This window comes from Orbicella faveolata, unplaced genomic scaffold (assembly GCF_042242905.1).
Source record: "Orbicella faveolata isolate gen_17 unplaced genomic scaffold, um_ofav_v1 contig_24, whole genome shotgun sequence".
NCBI classification, from domain to species: Eukaryota; Metazoa; Cnidaria; class Anthozoa; order Scleractinia; family Merulinidae; genus Orbicella; species Orbicella faveolata.
Genome location: NW_028301552.1, coordinates 25,483,861 through 25,501,408, shown reverse-complemented (window position 1 = coordinate 25,501,408; position 17,548 = coordinate 25,483,861). Strand labels below are relative to the sequence as shown.

Sequence of the window (17,548 nt, the reverse complement as noted above, 5' to 3'; positions counted from 1 at the left end):
GAACAAAATTTGCGTATTTCGCTCTCATTACTTTTGCACAATACTGTATTTAGTTGTCATGTGGGCCTGCCTATGATTGTCATCAGATGACAGTTCTGGCCACCTGACGCGTAGCAAGAATTAAATTATGAATTTACGTCACAGACATGCTTTGGCGCCCACGCGTCCAGTCGTAACTTCCTGGGGAGGAACACAGACTGGACTTGAGAAAGTGGCAGAAATCAAGCCTACTATTTTGTAGAAATGTAGATTTTGGGATAAAATAAGCACAGGGGAATGAGAAAAGAAAAGCAAAAATTCATTCATTTGCCGGAAGTCAAGTGCACTTCTGAATGTGGTCTGGGTCGGTTGTTAGGCCATTCATCCATTTATCTGCTTTACTCTGCAATGTTCTCTTCTCACTACCTGCTTTCAAAGGTGTTTTTGATCGTTCAAGCACTGTTTATCTTCATGGATGCCATGTTTGATTTGAAACTTGTCCCTAGTCCTCAAAAATCAAGATACGAAAAACCATAAGTCTGGGTCCAGTAGCCTACCTAGCAACAAGTTAACAGAAACAACACTTTTGAAGTCTGCAGGACTTTTAACAGCGGAAACCTTTTCAAAATGGCAGCAGTGAACATGAATCACCAGGAACTCTTAAATAACATGGATTTTGTGTGATTTTTCTTTGAATCTTCACTACATTAGTGTTACTGTTGGACTTTTTGCTTAGTGAGGCTTCACAAAATCACATTTTATTCTGAGAGGATTGAAGATTTTTGGACAAAACTTGGCATGTAGTCCATAAACGTTATGTTCTACAATCAGGTGCCTAAGGTATCACATATATCATTTTTCCCAAAAAATGTTTTTTGCTCTTTCAGATAGATCTTATTGTGATCTTTCATTTAAAAAAATTCTTTGAATAAAGATGGATTCTATGCAAAGTTGCAAATGAAAAATGTTTCTTTGTATAATTATCTCTAACTGATAGCTGTCATCGGGTTGTCACAAGAAGAAAACTTGCATAAAAGTGGCGTGACAGATTGTCAAGTATGAACGATTACCAAACGCTTTCTTTTGGTAGAGTCAGGAGTTCTCCTTTTGTAGATTGTTGAGTTATTTTTTTTGTAAAAAAAATACCTCTTAGTAGGCACGTTGGTTATGTTATGGACGGGTCAATGGATGCGTGAGTGAGTGAGAGATGTATGTGTGTCACACCAATCAGATTGGATCTACTATAAACAGCCAGTCAAATTTCTTGTTGTAAAGGTACATGGTATGTGAGAAGATTTGATCCCGACACCGTTTAGAACGGCCATATTTGAAAGGCCGCGTGCAAGAACGTCCCCTAGATTTTTTGGCCATTTTGAAAGTGTTCAAAAATAGCTGAATTTTGGCATGTAAGCTTCGTTGTACCTGAGAAACATTGCTCTGAATTTTTTTTGGCTGGGGCGCTCTTCGTTCTCGAGAAATAATGTATGCAAAAAGCTCAGTTTTCCAAGCAGCATCTTTTGGAGATCTTTTGTTGAACAAAAAGCAAAAGAAACATTATTTTGTTGAACAGCAAACAGGCAGACTGTTTATAGTGTATTCCACTGAATCTTAGCTGTCTTAAAGTCAAAGGAAAATAGTATATAGAGCGGAAATCTGGGAACAGATTGTTTACATCGGTTATTGCGACGTAAACACAACACGTGAATCGATCGAGCAGGAAACGAAAAAGAGATGTGCCGCATTAGAGCTCTGTCAACTAATATCTTAAGCATAGTGTTAAAGTACCTTGTGTGCTTGCCTGGTGGTTGAGAGGCATCATAAAGCCTCGATAAACCATAAGTCATAAGATAAGTCATCAGCACGTTTTAAAGAATCAAAATGTGTTCTGAAACTTCGAAGGTAGCTGATATACTGTAATCGTGTTATCGGCGTTCGAAGTCAGATCGAGCCAGGCAGCAAAGTCCAAGAGCAGTTCTTGCCCAAGAAAAATACCCTCTCGTGAGTTGTGGCCCATTTGCCAAGCGTTGCTAGTGTCAAAGTTTGGAAAGCGAGAACTGGTTTTTGACTTATAAAATTTGTCTTGTATCGACTGCCATGTTTTCCCGCGCACGAGGTGTAAAGACCCTTCCAGGCATGCATTGCGATCATGTTCTGCTCGCGTTTCTCAAACTGGTAACTAGATTGTTTCGGCTTTTTTCATTTAAAGGTAATAATGGCCAACAAGTAGCGATCAATTGTAACATAGATCTGTGATCCAGGTTGCGTTGATTTTATTTCATATCAGCATGATTTGTAGTGTTTTGAACTTCTGGGATCAGCGGACATGCAGATGTATGGAGACCCGTACGTTGCGCAGCAGGGTTAATTTGTTAATCTGTTAGGCGGTGCGTGACATAAAGCTACGATCGCGTTTGTCGAAAAATATGTATTTATCTCGTGATTTTTAGCCATTTAAGACGTTGCTGTATTTGGAAAAGTGCTTATTTGATGTTTATAGAATCCAAGATGGCGGGCAGTCACGGCTCCATGCACTCCGAAATAATTCTCGTATTCTTGCTGTTCGACTTGTGGACTTTTGACTGGCAGATTTATATTCGCATTCCTAACACTCCCGGGGTTTCCAATATGCTCACATACGGATCCCAGAGGCGAATTTCAACCTACAACAGCTCACTACAGTGCAAAGTTGATTTCATCCGAGTGAAAGTCAAGAAATATTTTAGTGCCAGGATCAGTCGCTATCCAAACTCCACCTCTTCATTCCAACTTAGCTGCTTAACCATCAGTGGCGACATTTGTCCTAACCCAGGACCTCCAAGAAAGCTCAACTATCAAACCAGCGCCGGTTTGAGCGTCCTTTATTTAAACGCAAGGAGTGTCAAAGCTTTCGTCCCGCTTGATGGTAATCCTTCGTGCAAAATATGCAAATTAACTATTTTACAACAGTTGGTTTACCGCCGCTCGTACGATGTTGTGTCCATTTGCGAGACATGGCTCAACGACAAAGTGCTATCATCTGAAATACTTACTGGGTATAACATCTATCGTAAGGATAGAATAGGAAAGACCGGAGGTGGAGTGCTGATTGCTGTTAAAATTGACATCCGGTCTAACCGCCGCTTTGACTTAGAGAGAGAACAAATCGAACTTGTAGCCGTTGAGCTGTTTAAGGATAGCTCTAAACCAGTTATCCTTTACACATTTTATCATCCAGATCCTGGTCCTGACGATCTAAATCTGCTGAACCACTCTCTTCAACAAAATTCCGAAATGACCTGTATGGTCTTAGTCGGCGATTTCAATCTTCCATCAATTAAATGGTCACTGGACGAGTCTACCTCAACTAGCTTAGGCGGAACAGCGGAAGAGGAAGCTTTTTCTGACCTTATGGAGAATAATTTTCTTCGTCACTTTATCAAAGGTCCAACGCATATTGCTGGAAACAAACTTGATCTGCTTCTATGTAACTTCTCCGAAGTCATAGACCATGTTTCTACAACTTCTCCTTTGCAAAATGAATTTCCCTCTGACCATTATTTGGTGGACTTTTTTATCCGACTGAAATTTAAGTGATCAAAGCGTGTGCGCTGTAAAAGGTACGACTACAAAAGGGCAGATTTTGACGATCTGCGAAGTCGCCTACAGCTGGTACCTTCTGACATGTCGCACTCCAACGATGTTGACATCTATTGGTCTCGGTGGAAAGATTTATTTCTAGCAGCAGTTGCTGAATGTGTCCCAATGAAGACCATTAGAGACACCAACTCTCCTCCTTGGATAGACAGGGAAGTTAAGTCTGCATTACGCAGAAAGTACCGTGCCCTGAGGAAATATCGTGAAAACAAAACCGTGGAACGGAAGCTAAAGCTTAGATCTTTAAGCAATGAAATCAAGAAACTTGTTCGACAAAAACATCGCGACTATCTCCTTAAAATTGAAGGCTCTTTAAAGGAAAACCCTAAACTATTCTGGAACTATCACAAAGCTATCCTACATCATCAACCGGGCTCGAATACTGAGATCACCTTTGACGGGAAATCAGCAAAAACTGCAGCCGAAAAGGCTGAGCTTTTTAATGCTTATTTCTGCTCTGTGTTTACATCATCCAAGCAGGACAAAGCACGCAGTTTGCAAATGTATCCCATGAGAATAAATACGGAACTTTCTGAGATCACACTATCTTTCAACAAGGTGAGAGATTGCTTGTTTATTTTGGATCCGTCAAAAGCCACTGGCCCCGATGGAATTTCTGCGCGTATTCTTAAAGAGTGCAGTGAGCAGATCGCGCCAAGTCTTTGTTCCCTATTCAACCATTCTCTGCGTACTGGGTGGTTCCCATCAGAATGGAAGTCAGCTGATGTTACTCCTGTTCATAAAAAAGATCTTTTAGAGCCAGCTGAAAATTACAGACCAATCTCACTTTTACCAATTGTGAGTAAAGTTATGGAACGCTGCGTTCGTAATAGACTTTATTCCCATGTCTCGCAATCTATTACATCCTTACAACACGGATTCATGCGTTCCCGTTCATGCTCTTCGCAACTCTTATGCGTACTCCATTCAATTGGGGAGGCACTCGACAAAAATAAACAGACGGATATTTTGTATCTTGATTTTGCTAAGGCCTTCGACACAGTTGATCACGTCATTCTTATTGAAAAGCTGAAATGGTACGGTGTCACAGGTCAACTGTTAGATTGGTTTTCTGACTACCTAAAGGACAGATCGCAGAGAGTTGTGATTGACGGCACCGCCTCTGAGCGTCTACCGGTCACTTCCGGTGTACTCCAGGGTAGTCTTGTCGGCCCACACCTCTTTGTGATATTTATCAATGACCTCCCTGATGTCATCCATGAGCAAACCAGCACCGCTCTGTATGCTGATGATACGAAGCTGCACTGTACTATTTTGTCAGTGAAGGACTGTGCTATTCTCCAGCAGGATCTGACAAGTTTAAACACCTGGAGCCACGAATCAAATATGAAGTTCAACGCCTCCAAATGTAAAGTGCTAACAATTACGTGAAAGAAAACACCTGTAAATCATGAATATCACCTTGGCGAGGTAAACATACAACGCGTTCAGGAAGAAAAAGACCTCGGTGTAACTATTACTAAAAATCTAACGTGGGACTCGCATGTAACGTGTATTGTACTCAAGGCTAATAGAATGCTGGGACTCTTAAAGAGAACTTGCCCACTTATGACCGACATCAAAGTAAGGCGGACACTTTATCTATCTCTCGTGAAGTCACAGCTTACTTATGCCACGGAAGTTTGGTCTCCTGCTAGTGTCAATTTGAGAACAATCTTAGAAAGAGTCCAGAGGCACGCCACTCGCTGGATACTAAGAACTAGAATCGGCGAGATGTCCTACAAACAACGATTACTGACTCTTCGCTTGTTACCACTAACATATGACAGGGAACTGAGAGATCTTTTATTTCTCTATAACTGTATTTCTGGATATACTGACCTAAAAATTGAACGATATGTCACTTTTACCACACATGGCCGGTCCCGCTCTAAGAACCCCACCCTCGTACTAAAACCTGCTTACTGTAAAACCGCAACTTTTCAAGCTTCTTTTTTCAATAGAATTGTAAAACCCTGGAACACTATCTGTAATCTCGCCCCTCAAGACAAATTTTCTAGCCCAAGTTTATTCAAATATTTTTTGCACGCCACTTATTTTACTTTACTGGACACTGCCTATGATATTGACATGCCCTGCTCCTGGTTCCTCTTCCGTAACTGCCCTTGCCACTGCTCTTAATTTTCTGTGACTAATATTATCCGCATCTTGTCTTAAACTATTGTAATTAATTAGATTTAACGATAATTTTTAACTATAAGTAATTATTAGATTTTATTGTAATTTTTATCAAATTTAAGATTTTCTATCACCATTCTTACTAGCTTCTAGGGTTGCGCCTCGCATGGGTAACTTTATTTTCCCGTTCGCGCAATTCCTATTGGTCCTTTTCTTTTAATTATATTGTAATTTTGTGACCAATAAAGTTGATAGACTAGACTAGACTAGACTATTTGTTCAGTGCAGATAATCATTGTCCCAGATAACCAAAGTAAGTTGCAGATGTTAACACTATTTTCCGGCCGCCATATTTTACCTATTTAAACCTGAAATCAACATTTTTGAGCTTATACGTTGCGTGAAATTAACATTTTGCTGTTTTCTAAGTGAAATCAACATCCTTTCCGTCACGCGTTACGTGAAATCAACATTTTTACCTATTTAGACCTGAAATTAACAATTTTTAGCTTATAAGTTGCGTGAAATTAACATTTTGCTGTTTTCTAAGTGAAATCAACATCCTTGCCATCACGCGTTAACGTGAAATCAGCATTTTTACCTATTTAGACCTGAGATCAACAACTTTTAGCTTATAAGTTACGTGAAATTAACATTTTGCTGTTTTCTAAGTGAAATCGACATCCTTGCCGTCACGCGTTAACGTGAAATCAGCATTTTTACCTATTTAGACCTGAAATCAACATTTTTGAGCTTATACGCTGCGTGAAATTAACATTTTGCTGTTTTCTAAGTGAAATCAACATCCTTGCCGTCACGCGTTAACGTAAAATCAGCATTTTTACCCATTTAGACCTGAAATTAACATTTTTGAGCTTATATGTTGCGTGAAATTAACATTTTCCTGTTTTCTAAGTGAAATCAACATCCTTGCTGTTACGCGTTATCGTGAAATCAGCATTTTTACCTATTTAGACCTGAAATCAACATTTTTGAGCTTATACGCTGCGTGAAATTAACATTTTGCTGTTTTCTAAGTGAAATCAACATCCTTGCCGTCACGCGTTAACGTAAAATCAGCATTTTTACCCATTTAGACCTGAAATTAACATTTTTGAGCTTATACGTTGCGTGAAATTAACATTTTCCTGTTTTCTAAGTGAAATCAACATCCCTACCGTCACGGGTTAACATGAAATTAACATTTAAACCTTTTTGACCTAAAATCGACATTTTTGAGCTTTTACATTGCGTAAAATTGACATTTTGCTGCTTTCTAAGAGAAATCAACATCCTTGCCGTCGCACATTAACATGAGTCAACATTGTAAGCACTTTTGACCTGAAATCAACAAATTTGAGCTTGTATAAGCTGCGTGAAATTGACATTTTGCTGGTTTCTAAGTAAAATCCTTGTAAGTAAAGTCCTTGTGGTCACGGCGGGCCGATCCTTTGTTATAATAAACCGAGGCGAGACTTCGACTTATAACAAAGGCTTGGCTTGGCTATTATAACAAAGGATCGGCTCTGCTTATCATAACAAAGGCCCGGCTTTGTTTATTTGAAGGACTCGGCGGGAAAAGGGCGTCAGGTATTTTAATCAAAGGTGAACTTTGTCGAAAACGCTCCAAATTTCGCATGCAGTTTCGTTCAGGTATATTAAGCAATGTCCCGTAGTTTTCGCGCTAAAGTTTGCTTCATTCTCGAGATATTGCGTATGCAATAAACCACTCGGTTTTTCCAATCTGTGTGCCTTTTTTGCATACGTTATTTCTCGAGAACGAAGAGCAACCCAGTGAAAAAAACTTCAGAGCAATGTTTCTCAGGTGAAACGAAGCCCACATGCCAAAATTCAGCTAGTTTTAAGCACTTTCAAAAATGGCCAAAAAATTTAGGGGACGTTCTTGCACGCGGCCTCTCATTTATTCTTCTGTAAAAGAGGAGGAAGTATTCATATACTGGGCTTACTTCGACATTTTCTGTGGGTTAGGCTGAGGATTTTAGTTACGAACGAGATGAGCCTTGAGGTTTGAAACAGTTCATGAGTTTGTAGTATGAAAATGCAACAAGATATTTTTATTTTTAGCTACAAAGGTAACTTGATACTTTTGTTTTTCACAAGGAGTAAATTCAATTAGGTCACAAATTGTCGCTTCTAGTTCTTAGGACATGTTTTAGAGGAGACGAGACTATTTAGATTTGAAACAGTTCTAACGTTTACAATAGTAAGTGCAGGTGACGATTGTTTTGTTCTTATTGCATGCAAATACAACGAGATATTTTTATTTTTTAGTTACAAAGGGTAATTTGACGCTCTTGTTTTTCACAAGGGAGTAAATTCAATTAGAGCTGACGAATCGTCACCACTCTTTCCCACGAGATGTTTGCTATCTTTAGTTACAAATGGTAACTTAACACTTTTGTTTTTATATGGGAGTAAATTCAATTAGAAGTTATGGGCTATTGTTCCCAGGATATTAAACAAAAAAAAGCTTTCATTTCTGGACGGTTTTTACGTCTCTGCAGTAGCAGTTTATTTTTATTTGATGGGCATTTTATGACATTCTTTTCAGTCCGATATTTTTATAGGTAAAAAGTATCAAAACTGCTCAAATGTTCTTTGAAGACTGCGTGGCACCAAGTTAAAGTGCAATTTAATTAAATCAGACTTTCTTTCTATTTTCGGTGAAGTAGTGTTGTTGTGTTGTGTTGTGTAAAAAGGGTAAACTTGCAACTCGTATACAATGCGAAAAGGTCTCTTAACTTGAGTATTTTTGAGCAAAAATTCCTCTTGGGGGTTGGAAGGGCTATGTGATCGGTCAGTGAGGGAGTTATGCATGTGCACTTGTCACACCAATCACAGTGTGGGTTTTATCAAAGAATGAATCAAAGAAAAAAATAAGATGGTATCTACATTAATCTGGAGACGTGTCAGATTACTGTAGTTTGTTCAGTCAAACATTTTATGGCTTACTATTTAGCTAACTTACCATTACCGATGTAACATCGTATGTACATCATAAATTCCCAGTTTCTTTCTTGCTGTACATCACAACCAAAAACAATTGTCAAATTAACCAAATCATTACTGTAAACTGCTCCATGAATGCTCGTACCTCCGAGACTTCACAAAAAAAATAATAACTCTTGCACGCCGTGTGTGCCTATGTTTGATTTAAGGTTAAATATGTTGTTGAAGAAACACAAAAGTTCGAGTCCACTTGCAAGTACGAAGAAAGCAACACAGAGGAAACATTCGGGGGGGAAAGGTTTCAAAAACATTCGATCAGAATTTAGCTGATACGTTGGCTGCTAGCGACAAAGGCTCTTGCTTCGAGCAGGAGAAGTTGCTTGCACTGGACGAATAAGACACTTGAAATTTTCTAAGCATTACTTCCTTGGTGCTTTTGCCATTTGAAGCAGTATATGCAGTAACATCTCAACTCAATCAGTATCTTGTGGGTTTCTTTCACATTGTTTATGAGTGGGCTCTTTCATTGTTTACGTCTAAGCTAAGACGTTATAAAAATCGAAAGGAAGAAACAGAAGTGAAAATTGTCTTCTTACTAACCTGGGTGCACGAGTGGTGGAATTCAAATCTTGCAAAAGATATTTCCCGCCAGAGGCAAGATTTCGAGACTAGACTCCTTTGTAATTGATATGAGATCTATTGTTAACGTAAAATGAGCCTTCACTTGGTCGATCAATGCGTCATTATTTTCACATGTTTTGTGTAATTACCTCATTACACAGGAACGTCCCAAAGTATAGTTTCCTTCATATCTCAAAATGAAAATTTCAGTGAGTCAGGCGTACATTTTGAGTTTGTTTCTGGAGAGTTTTCAGTGTTTTACGCTGAAATTTGGAGAGAATGTTGCCCGATAATCAGGCAAAAAAATCTTGTCTGGGAATTCTTATTTTTTGCTTCTTTCAAAACCTATGACAATTTTAGTGAAGAGAATGCATGTTTTCTCAAAACTCAAAGTTTAACTGCATGTCAAAAACAAACCAGACAAGTAATCAAAATTTCCCAACATGGTTTTTCAGAGAAAGAAGACACAGCAATGTTGATCACGTCCTCCCACTCAAATCAACCGGAAACGAACTTGATTAGTGATCTTCTGTCCTTTGAGAAATAGGGCGCTATATTCGGAAAACCTTAACTTTTTTATTGTAGTAAATATACCCTCATAATCTACAATTCTTAAGCTTTCAGAAAATGTATACTTTAGTGGGGCTTGCGTGAAATGTCTGACTATTCATTTAGAAAAGTCTCTATTTCGAGAACAAAAATACGATGCATTAAATTTACCGTGTAATTTCCTCACCTATAGTTTCATCTGGGACTCAGAGGATCATTTGTGCTCGAAATAGTCAGATGGCTTCCAGCTTATCCCAAATTCATGTCTTATGCAGTACCTTGACAATTTCAAGCTTTCCACTAGAGATAGAGAAGAATATACGGGCCATGAAAATCTTTAGGTTTTTACAGTAGAGGCAAACCCAAGATCGAAGAGGAATACTCTATTCTACGCATCCTGTATTGCTACAGCCTCCAACAACATGTCTTCCTTGCATTCTGCAACAATTTTGACACACACTATCACACATTCGCATATATTCTTCTCAGAAGCAAGATATTGTTATTCCTGAAATGATGTTAGAAGCCAACTTGTCCCATTCTCCGCTGTTGGTTTTGAAACGTGATGTTAACTTGTTTTTTTTGTCGCAGGAACTTACTTTACCGTAGATGTTATCAAGTAATTGTCACTTTCAAACAAGGCCTTGCTTACTTATTTAATCTACTGTGGTTGACCAGCCCTCAGCTGCTATGTCCGTTAGGGAAATAGTCATAACCGCTAGGTTTTGCGTACGTGTTCTCTGGTTAGATATATCCACGAGGGTTTCCTTGGTTAGGTCAGTTCAAGTGCAGATTTCACTGCGTCAACTTCTTCTCTGCATTGGGCCATAGTTTCTCTCTACACTGTTACTCGATCATCTATTCTATCAAGTCAAGTTCAGTGCGTGTGCAAACCAAAGTGAGTAATCTATTCCTTGTTTTTTAGGGTTAGTTCATAGGTTTTCTACTGTTATTCGTTTCGGTTAAGTTTCCTTTTATCACCTATCAAATTGTCTGTATCGTTACTAAATTGGTTAGTTAGTTCTGTATGTTCCGAATCGCGCTCGATTAGGTCCATATCTCCAATATAGGGTTATTTTGCGATAAAAGCATTGTCCAAGTTACACACCGTGTAGCCTATTAATCGTTTTCCAGCCTTCTGTACGATCAGTATAAGTGTCGATTATGTTGCACTTCCATGTTACGGGCATTATTGAGAATATTGGCAATAGTTTCTTCATTTATGTTATTTTATCTTTATACTTCGGTATGTTAGTTGCCTTAGCTTCTATTTTCGTTATTGTATTTCAGTTCGAACCGGCATACAGTTTACATCATATGACTTACGGCTAAGCTTACGGCACATGGTTTAATTCTACCTTTGTCTTGGCACGTGATTTGTTTCAACTGAGTTTTTATGGAACATTGATCTCTGTCAATTAAACTCTGTTTACATTGTAGTCAGAAGTTCTTGTCGAGTTCGTTTTAACACTACACACTGCTCTACGCATCTGATTACTTGGATTTTTGGCCTGCTATATTCTGTCCTTGTAATTCACATCCGCTATTCCTCGGTAGTGAACATGGAAAAGGGCAAATTTACAAACTTTGTAAATAAAAAATAAACAAAGTTAAACAAAATAGCTACAACGATAATTTTTTCACAGTGGTGATCAGGAGAAAAAGGAAATTTATATTAGTGAAAAAAATTTTGGGGGCTAGTGGCACTTTAACCCATTGACTCCCATGCCGCCCATAACCACCCGTGCGAAAAACCCCTCCAATTTCCCATGCCGCCCATAACCGCCTGAAAAAAAGTGCATGGGGACTAGGTCCTCTCCCTACTCTCCCTCAAGGCACTTCGTTATTTTCTTGTCATAAAGATAAAAAGGGGTAATTAGCCAATCATTTGCCGTCTTATGCGCATTTTTTGACAGCTGATGAGACAGCCCACGAGGTGGGGATTTCTGAAAAATTTTCTTCACGTGCACAATCAAATTGCGTGAGACAATGGCTAAGAACTCTGAGAGAACCAGATCTTGCAGCTATTTTTGAACACTCAGGGGATGAAGGAAGCTTTGCTGGGTTTGAGGGTAGACATAGTAATAATGATAGTGATAGTGATGTAGATCTTGAAGGCTAAGAGGACAACGATGGCGTCCCAGTACCTGGAGGAACCAACAATGAAGAAGAAGAAGTTCGATGGACTGACCATCTCAGCGACTTCACCATCTCGGACTTCACAGTAGCAACTGGCCTTAATTTTAACTTACCTGAGATTCCTAATCCTTTAGATTACTTTGTAGAGTTTGTAGATAATAATTTATGGGATTTAATTGTCGTAGAAACTAGCCGCTATGCTTGCCAAAAACTTTCAAATTCACCTGAGCACCTCGCTAATTTTGTTCCGGTTACGCGTGCATAGCTAAAGGCATTTATTGGAATAAACATAATTATAGGTATCAGTAGTCTCCCTCAGTCAGCGTTATGTTGGTCATCTGATGATTATTTTGGAAACCAGTGCATTAAGAAGGTTATGACTAGGAATAGATTTCAGGAAATCAATTGTTATTTGCATTTTAGTGATTCTAGTGTAGAGCCCACTCGGGGAACACCAGGCTTTGACCACCTTTATAAGATGAGGCTGATATTTAACTCTATTTTACGTAATTGTCAAACTAAGTTTAAACCTACTAAGAATCTCTCTGTGTATGAGGGTATCATCGGTTTTAGGGGGAGGTTATCCTTTAGACAATGCATGCCTGCTAAACCTACTAAGTATGGAATTAAAGTTTGGATGGCGGCCGATTCTAGTGATGGGTATGTTTTGAATTTTGATGTATACTTAGGTAAAGAAGTTGATGCCTGTTGGCTTATTTATGGGTTAGGTTATGATGTAGTGACTAAGTTAATTAGACCTTATATGAATAGGAATCATCATGTATTTTTCGATATTTTTTTTACGTCAACTAAGCTATTAGAGCATTTAGAAGCCAATGATACTTACACTTGCGGGACTGTAAGATGTAATTGTAAGGACTTGCTATCATGTGCAAAAGACAAATTGAGGGTTGAGGAGAAGTTAGTTCGTCAGAAAGGCCACGAAGTTTTCACCAAGTGGCGTGACAAACAGGATGTTAGTGTTATGGCAACTAATTTAAGCCCTCTAGCGGATGATCTGGAAGTTAATCAGGGTGATAGGGAAGTCCAAAAGCCTGTTGTAATTAATTCACACAATAGCTCTATGGGGGATGTTGACCGCACCAATCAATTGCGCGAATGTTATTCTCTAAGTCATTCTTCGTATAAGTGGTATAGGTATACTTCTTGGTTTCTGATTGATGTATCGATATGTAATGCTTTTGTTCTTTTTAATTACCATCGGTTAAACCAAGGGATGGGTAAGGTTAGGGAACTGAAATTTAGGACAGGCTTAGCCAGGCAGTTGATCGGGGATATTCAACTAGTGTGTCTCCCACACAATCATCAAAGTGCCGTAAGATCAAGACTTGTTTACTTGAGGAGGGGAATGCAGGGAAACATTTTATTGATAAAATTAAGGGAAGGAAAAGGCAATGTGTTCAGTGTAAGAGGGTGGGTACAAAAACTCCCAAAGGTTGCCCATAGAAAGTGCTTTTGAATGCGTGCAGTGTGGTGTAGCTCTTTGTAAGGAAGTTTGCTTCATGGATTATCACATGTTGTAAATTAACTTTTCGTTTGCACGTTATCCTTCATCACCTGAGTTCTCATCAGCCAAATGCCGATATATCCTGAAAGAAACTCAAATAATTAAGATCAGTACTTACCGTAATGATTAGTTTTATTAGTTTTGGCCATGTTTTTGTGTTGTGAATTATTTGCATATTCGGTTTTGCTGTGTTGGTTTGTTTACATTAGTTGCCCGGGCGAGAAAATTATAATTTTACAATTCTTGTTTTCAGGTTTGTTTTTAGAGATTATTTGGCTTCCGTTTGGCTTCATATTATTTGATGTTTGGCCGCTAATTTGCCACAAGAAAAATCCTATAAATCTAATAAAAAAATTGGCTTGTTTTTGTCTTTGTCTTTATCCCACAGTTCGCTTCTCTTTCACTGTGTAAATCAATTTCGGCGTTTTGCTACACGACACACAAATTATTTGATGTTCTGTTTTCAAAGTGGGTTTTACTTTATGTTTGGCTTTTATTACCTGGCTTTTTTTCAATAGATTGGCTGCTAATTCACCACATTGGAGATTCTATCAATTTCTTGATGTTTGGGTTAGTTTTGTAGACTTAATTGGTGATTTACGCATGTCACCGTTCTTTGCTATGGAAAACAATTTCAGCATTTTGTCACGTGGCAAAAACAAAATTTCTTGCCTTAAAATCGGTTCGGGACTTAAATTTGAGATCTTTTAGCCATTCTTTTTAATAGTTTGGCCGCTGATTTATCTGACTTGAAAATAAATAGTCTCTTGAAAGCTGATGACGTCAGAAGTAGAACAAAGGGCAATGCTTGTCGCAGTCGGTTATGGCCAGCATAATGAGGCGTCAGTGGGTTAACCACCATATTTCATTTAAGTTGTTTACTAAGTTCACTGCTCTCTCTTCAGATATTCGGCTGGTGGGTGGTCAGTCTCATATGAGGGGACGAGTAGAAGTTCAATATGAGGGTTTGTGGGGAACAGTGTGCGACCATGGCTGGGACCAAAATGCTGCCAATGTAGTTTGTCGTCAGCTTGGCTACAGACGAGCTGAGTCTGCAAATTGCTGTGCTAGATTTGGTGCAGGGTCTGGTCAGATTTTCTTGGATCAAGTGCAATGTAATGGAGATGAACTTTCCTTGTCCTTCTGTCGCCACCTGGGCTGGACAGCTCACAACTGTTCCCATCAGAATGATGCAGGGGTCAGTTGCACCAATGGTAGGAATTTTTGCCATAATATTGCCAATATAAACTGTTACTTCTTGTTCAGTTTTCATGGCTCTGTGTTTGGGTAGTGCTTCTTACCTGAAGTTACTGTTTGCATGTACATTGTTAATAAATGGAAAAAGTTATATTAAAGTTGTTACTTAAGTAGTTCATTTTGCCTCTTTAAGCCTTTTGCAGTGAATCTTTACCCTGTTTAAATGGTGGCAGTTGTAGTGATGCTTCAGGAACATGTCAATGTAAACCATACTATGTTGGCGAAACATGTGGTGTGTCTGTTGGTAAGAAATAATTGATCTCAGTTTTAACATATTTTTGCAGCTATTGGTTTATTGTTTCCTTTTTTTTTCTTTACATTTTGATATTGAAGTAAGTATTTGAACTGTAAATCAACAAAAGCATTGATTTTGATTATACAGGAGTTACGTGATTATTAAGTGAAGTACACAACAGGCAAGATAATCCAATATTTTGTATTTTGTGTGCCCAGTAACAAGAACAAATTTCAGTAGTGATTCTGTTGGAAACCAATCCTTGAATAGTGCTGAATTATCCTCAGACTGTGAGTCTAGAGTGACTTATGCTCTCCCAAAAACTAGAACAAACTATGGACTCTTTAACATTAGATATCAAGGTGCAAAGATGTGGAATGATATTAGTGATGATATTAACCTTATAAGAAAAAGATCAAGCCAACCATTATTGCAAGCTATTAGTGCATATTGAATATCTGTAACTCTGTTTGTAAAGTATAACTATTCTCATCAGTGCACTGTATCATCCACCTATTTTTCTTTAAATCTGTATGTATAATTAGTCTTTGTGTGTGTGTGCTTTGTGTGTTCTTGCATGTCTTTTTCTTATTTTCCCTTCTTATTTGACCCAAATAAATCATTGTTTTAAATCACTGAGGATGGCTGCCTAGGCTTATTAGCCCATTAAGGTTATTTCAGACAGCCATGTACTCTTTTTATTTTAAACATATTTTTGTTCATTTAATTTCTAGCTGAATGAGTACAAATAAAGTTGTTGTTGTTGTTCAATAGTCCTTGAAAGTCAGAGCGGTAGCATGGGGAAGGGGTGACACACACTTTGGCCAGCAGCCAGGCTCTTCATGTTTCTCTTTGAAAATGTCAAGGTGTTCATTTTAATTTGATAGAACATGAAAATTTTTATGGCTTCAACAATTAAAAAGTGAAATGTTCATTAAGTAATGCACACATCTTAAATCCGTGAGACCAGACAGGGTTTTCAAATTGCAATAAAGTAGCAGGTGGAAATCATAAAGTAGGCTGCACACTCTAGGGTCATGATAAAGGAGGCCACGTGTAGAAGAGTGCCGGAATGGCTACCCCCTTCAGCACAGGGATGGGAATGGGGTTAAGACCCTGGAAAACTTGAAAATCTCTGTGTTGAGGTGCATTTTCATGACCGAAAACTGATTTTGAAGTATCACAACAAATCAGCGATCTCGTTTCGTTTCTGCTTCAATGTTTTGACATTTTTTGAGTTTTCGTTTGTCTTAAATTCCGAGCACTTGCATTGCTGAAGGCCTTTAGTGTTACGACACCTTTCAAACCTTCACTTAGAATACGTTTGGAGCACGTGTGGAGTGACATTTTACAATGAAGACTGCTCTCACATTCACCACGCGGACGCTCGGAGAGCTGGATCAATTTGTGGTCAACTTAGGCCAAATACTAGCCGATTGTTTTTTTTGTCACTTTAAAAACTGGAACAGGACATGATATTAGTTTACCTGTTTGCCTCCGTAAATTTTCAACAGTGCTTCATTGTGGAAAATGTTCACGTTTTGACAAAACTGATACATGCACATGTACCTAATGCCCGTCAAAAGTATTGCTCTTGCTTCGAAGTTCGAAAGGTATATATAATAGCCACACTGTTAAGATTTTCACCACTTTATTTATTTTCTCAAAAAGATCAGATCATGACTACGTTGGCAAAGCAAAATTGTGTATTAACAAACTTTGCAACGAAAAGTACCCAGCGCAAATGCTTGAAGTAGCCGGTGACTTGCGCCGGGCGCCGGCTAATTTTGAAATCCCTGCCAGAGCCATCTAGAAAGAAGAATGGAAACCATGATGTATGGGTTATTGACCAAGTGTTGGGTCAAGATGGCTGGATATTGGCGAAGTTCTTTTTTTGCGTGTCTATGGACCAAGATGGAGTCGAGGTCCAAAACCACGCAAAAAAAGAACGAGGCCAATATCCAGCCATCTTGACTGAACAAACTCAGTCAATAAAGGATTTATTATATGGCTTTCGAGGAAATTTTTCTTGCAGGACACAGCGGGTAGTCCCGAGCGGGTAAGATAGCTCCATCTTGCCCGCTCGGGTAGCCAATCACGGCGCAGGATTTGATTCACCTTGCCCGCTCACAGAGCTGGCCATATAGTAAGAACAGTTAATGAAGGAGTTCGCATTCAAGCATCAAATGAATCTGGTTGTTCAAATTACTCATTTTCAATGCTATGACAGTGCCGTAACGATGGCAAGTGAGAAAACTGGAGTGGAAACAAAGATTAAATCAGTCACATGAAACGGCTTGTACTCTCATTGTTACTGCCCTGTCTAGCTGTAGGTGATGCCATAAAATCAGGGAAATGTATGTGTGTTTCACTTGATACAGTCAGAGAAATTGGAAAGTTAGTAGAACAAAATTCCCTTCAAAGAAACACCAGATTAGATGAAATTAGAGCAAAAATAGTGAATGAGTTGAGTCAAGCAGAGTTCATGTGCTTTGCCT

General features: G+C 38.7%; 2 protein-coding genes across 4 annotated transcripts in view; both read left to right on the top strand.

Annotated features, from left to right (window-relative positions):
* LOC110047269 (scavenger receptor cysteine-rich domain-containing protein DMBT1-like) overlaps nucleotides 1-17,548 on the top strand; it is a 131,035-nt gene that overhangs the window by 77,489 nt on the left and 35,998 nt on the right. For all 3 annotated transcript variants that reach the window (XM_020753018.2, XM_020753017.2, XM_089291579.1), the window contains exons 9-10: nucleotides 14,464-14,772; nucleotides 14,949-15,059. In XM_020753018.2, coding sequence (XP_020608677.2) covers nucleotides 14,464-14,772; nucleotides 14,949-15,059 — 420 coding nt within the window. The remainder of the gene's footprint in view (nucleotides 1-14,463; nucleotides 14,773-14,948; nucleotides 15,060-17,548) is intronic.
* Nucleotides 2,467-8,652, top strand: LOC149111029 (uncharacterized). The gene has a single exon (XM_089291580.1). It carries the CDS (start codon nucleotides 2,467-2,469, stop codon nucleotides 3,550-3,552), a length of 1,086 nt encoding a protein of 361 aa, XP_089147706.1. The 3' UTR covers nucleotides 3,553-8,652.